Source organism: Sinocyclocheilus rhinocerous, unplaced genomic scaffold (assembly GCF_001515625.1).
Source record: "Sinocyclocheilus rhinocerous isolate Xijiao unplaced genomic scaffold, SAMN03320098_v1.1 scaffold1116, whole genome shotgun sequence".
Lineage (NCBI taxonomy): Eukaryota > Metazoa > Chordata > Actinopteri > Cypriniformes > Cyprinidae > Sinocyclocheilus > Sinocyclocheilus rhinocerous.
In genome coordinates this window covers 400,305-403,228 of record NW_015659716.1, presented here as the reverse complement: position 1 = coordinate 403,228, position 2,924 = coordinate 400,305, and the positions used below count along the sequence as shown (strand labels likewise).

Genomic DNA, 2,924 nt, shown 5'->3' with positions numbered 1-2,924 from the left:
GATATCGTCCTCTTTTGGAAGGTCAAACAAAGTAGTTTCGCTTTCACAACGAAGCACACAGCGTCTCCACGACATGGCGGCAGTTTCAACAATACTACAGTGAGAATAAACGTTACGCCTTCTTTCTTTGCGTGAACGTTTGGGCGGCGTTATGCAAATCTTCTCACATCGTGACGTATATGTTGGGGGCGTGTTAGAACGAGCCGTTTTAGGTAGGTGTGGTTAACTCTTAACTTTTATAAAGAATATCTCTTTGGTTTTGAGACTTTAGTGTTTGCAACTTTACAGATCTTCTTTATGCACCAAGAGCTTGTAACACTCCAAAGAGAAAGGAAAAATTGAAATCGCATCATATGACCCCTTTAACATACTTGTTTATCTGAAAAACAATGCTACAGTCAGTTATTCTCCTTTGAAAATGTGCGTTCTGGGCCGGAATGACGGTCTCTGTTTTGGTTTGTGAAACCGGCCCACTGCAAGTTTACCCAATTGTATTTCGGCACCCCGGGTTGCCATTTTGCGGAAAACACAGCGTATTTCATTTCATTCATCGTCAAGTGCGCTCGTTCCTGTTGGTGTCGTCAATCTGGCAACCTGCGTGTGCCTCAAGTCTGAGGAGGAGGGGCCGGGTGAAAAAAAACCCTCTCCAATATTTTGAATTTGGACTGCAATACCAAGTTCAACCACTCGGTGTCAATCCTACATACAGCACCTTTAAATAAAATGCTGTCTAGTCCTTTAAACCCCACTGTACATTTTTATTTCAGTGTTTTTAGTTATTTTATAAAATAAAATTAAAGAAATGTATTTATTTTTATTTACTTAAAAATAATTAATAAACTTGTATGCATTTTAACTGCTTTGGATGGTTGAACAAAGGTGAACAAAGCAAGACATAGCGATAGGACAAAAACTACAGGAAATACTGCTTGCCTCAGTAGATTTAATAATAAAAGGTCAATGCAGGAATTTCAGAACAAGTCAACACGTTTGCTTTTGAAATAAGTGACAAATTGTGCTCAATTTAAAAAGTTAAAGTGCAAAACAGCTGCATTTACAACAAATGATTATAGTTAGATGGCACACAGAAGGCATTTAGAATCTTGATGACAATCAAAGAAGAAGCTAAAAAAAGCAACTTCTGGTCCAGTGACCAAGTATAGGTGTACACTTAATAAAGCCAAATGATTAATTGTTAGTTTCGTGCAATTCAGGCAAGGTCAACAGAGATACGACAGGGATCTCCGGAATGAAAATACATATACCTTTTATGTTTTTTCCTATTTTTTTCTTCGTCAAACCTTAGAGGAAAGGCAGGAAGAAGGGTTAGGGCATAGAGAGTTTCTGAAGATACCACAGCCAACAGCAGCTAGTACTTGGGAGCAGATCAGACTTTCAGTCAAATAATTACAAAGCTGGAATACTGCTGAGAGACGAGAACAGTATAGAAACTTCAGTACGGAAGGTAATCATTTAGCATAGCTTGTCGAAACAGTTCCAGAGTAATGAACGTACAGTAGAAACTGATCATTTCCTGCTTAAAAAAATAGGAAGCAGTAGGGCATATTAAAGGGATACTTACTGTTTAATGCAGTCTGGTATGGAAACGTACTCCATCGGGACAAGCTCAGCCAGGTCTGTCAGGCTGAACACATACTTGATTTTCTGGCTAAATTTTGAGCTGTAATTGGAAAAGTTACATTGAATAATGCATTCATAAGGTCATTGCAGGACATCAGTTCATATTAAAATATATCTGAAGTTAACTAGAAAAGGACTGACCTTATAAAAGGTTTTGTGAGGGCCAGGAGGGTGCGAATAAACCAGGACGGGTGCACTATTATCAAAGACTTCAAATTTTTCCTTAACCTGTATCAGAACAATGTGGTGCAAACATAAATTTAGACTTTTTTTTACTGAAAATAAATATTCCTATTAATACTATTTATTTGGAAAATTGTATTCATTTTTAAAAATATAAAAAAATTGATTTATATTAAGCATTTTTATTTACATTTATTATCATTATTATTAAATGTTTTCCCTACGTTATAGATAGTTTAACAGCTGTTGGCTTGAAATAGCCTTTCTGTGTTATTTGGGGTTGTAACAAAATTAAGTTGAAGATAAAAACAGAATGAGCAATTTAAAGGGACAGTTCACCCACAAATGAACTGTGTTAGTAAATACTGGCAATGAGATTCTCACCTTCGATCTATCTGCTGATAGCATTTTCTGAGCCAGCCCACACTGGGCATCTTTCGGCGTGAAGTGGCTCCGTTCAGGTATACAATCATATAGTTCTCAGCTACAAGAAGCTCTAGAGTTCCTATGACATACCTGAATGACACACAAAATGTTAGTTGCAAAACCACCTAAGATTTGAGGCATCAGGTGAAGACTTGTCCTAACAAACTTAAGGTGTGGCCACATTAGTGAAGTTTGGACAAAATTTGGGGCAAAAAATTCCCTTGTCTATAGTCAATAGTGCAGTAGCTTTCAAACCAAGCAGCTTTCTGTTGGCATGGAATCCACGTAACCCGTTGCCAAATCTGTGTGAGGAAATCTTTCGCTTCACACAAAATTCCACATTCTTGTCGAAATGACTGGATTTCACCCAAGAAAATAAATCACCAAACAATGGTAAATAGTAAGGACATCGGTAAAATAGTCCATGTGACATCAGTGGCTCAACTTCAATTTTTCGAAGCTACGAGAAAACGTTTTGTGCGCAAAGTGGTGCGCAAAATGGTGGAAGACTGTAACTCAGGAGAGAAGAATTGTTGAAAGAAATCTTTTTTTTTTCTTTGCACACAAAAAGTATTCTTGTAACTTCACAAGTTGAGCCACTGATGTCACATGGACTGTTTTACCAATGTCCTTACTACGTTTCTGGACCTGGGAACATTACAGTTGCGTTGCTG

The 2,924-nt window shown here is 37.5% G+C and overlaps 1 protein-coding gene across 1 annotated transcript in view; it reads right to left on the bottom strand.

Annotated features, from left to right (window-relative positions):
• LOC107724169 (uncharacterized) overlaps positions 1-2,924 on the bottom strand; it is a 15,373-nt gene that overhangs the window by 4,330 nt on the left and 8,119 nt on the right. Inside the window, exons 3-7 of the mRNA XM_016532978.1 lie at positions 2,506-2,566; positions 2,209-2,375; positions 1,783-1,869; positions 1,583-1,681; positions 1,266-1,301 (exon numbers count right to left, since the gene is read on the bottom strand). Coding sequence (XP_016388464.1) covers positions 1,266-1,301; positions 1,583-1,681; positions 1,783-1,869; positions 2,209-2,375; positions 2,506-2,566 — 450 coding nt within the window. The remainder of the gene's footprint in view (positions 1-1,265; positions 1,302-1,582; positions 1,682-1,782; positions 1,870-2,208; positions 2,376-2,505; positions 2,567-2,924) is intronic.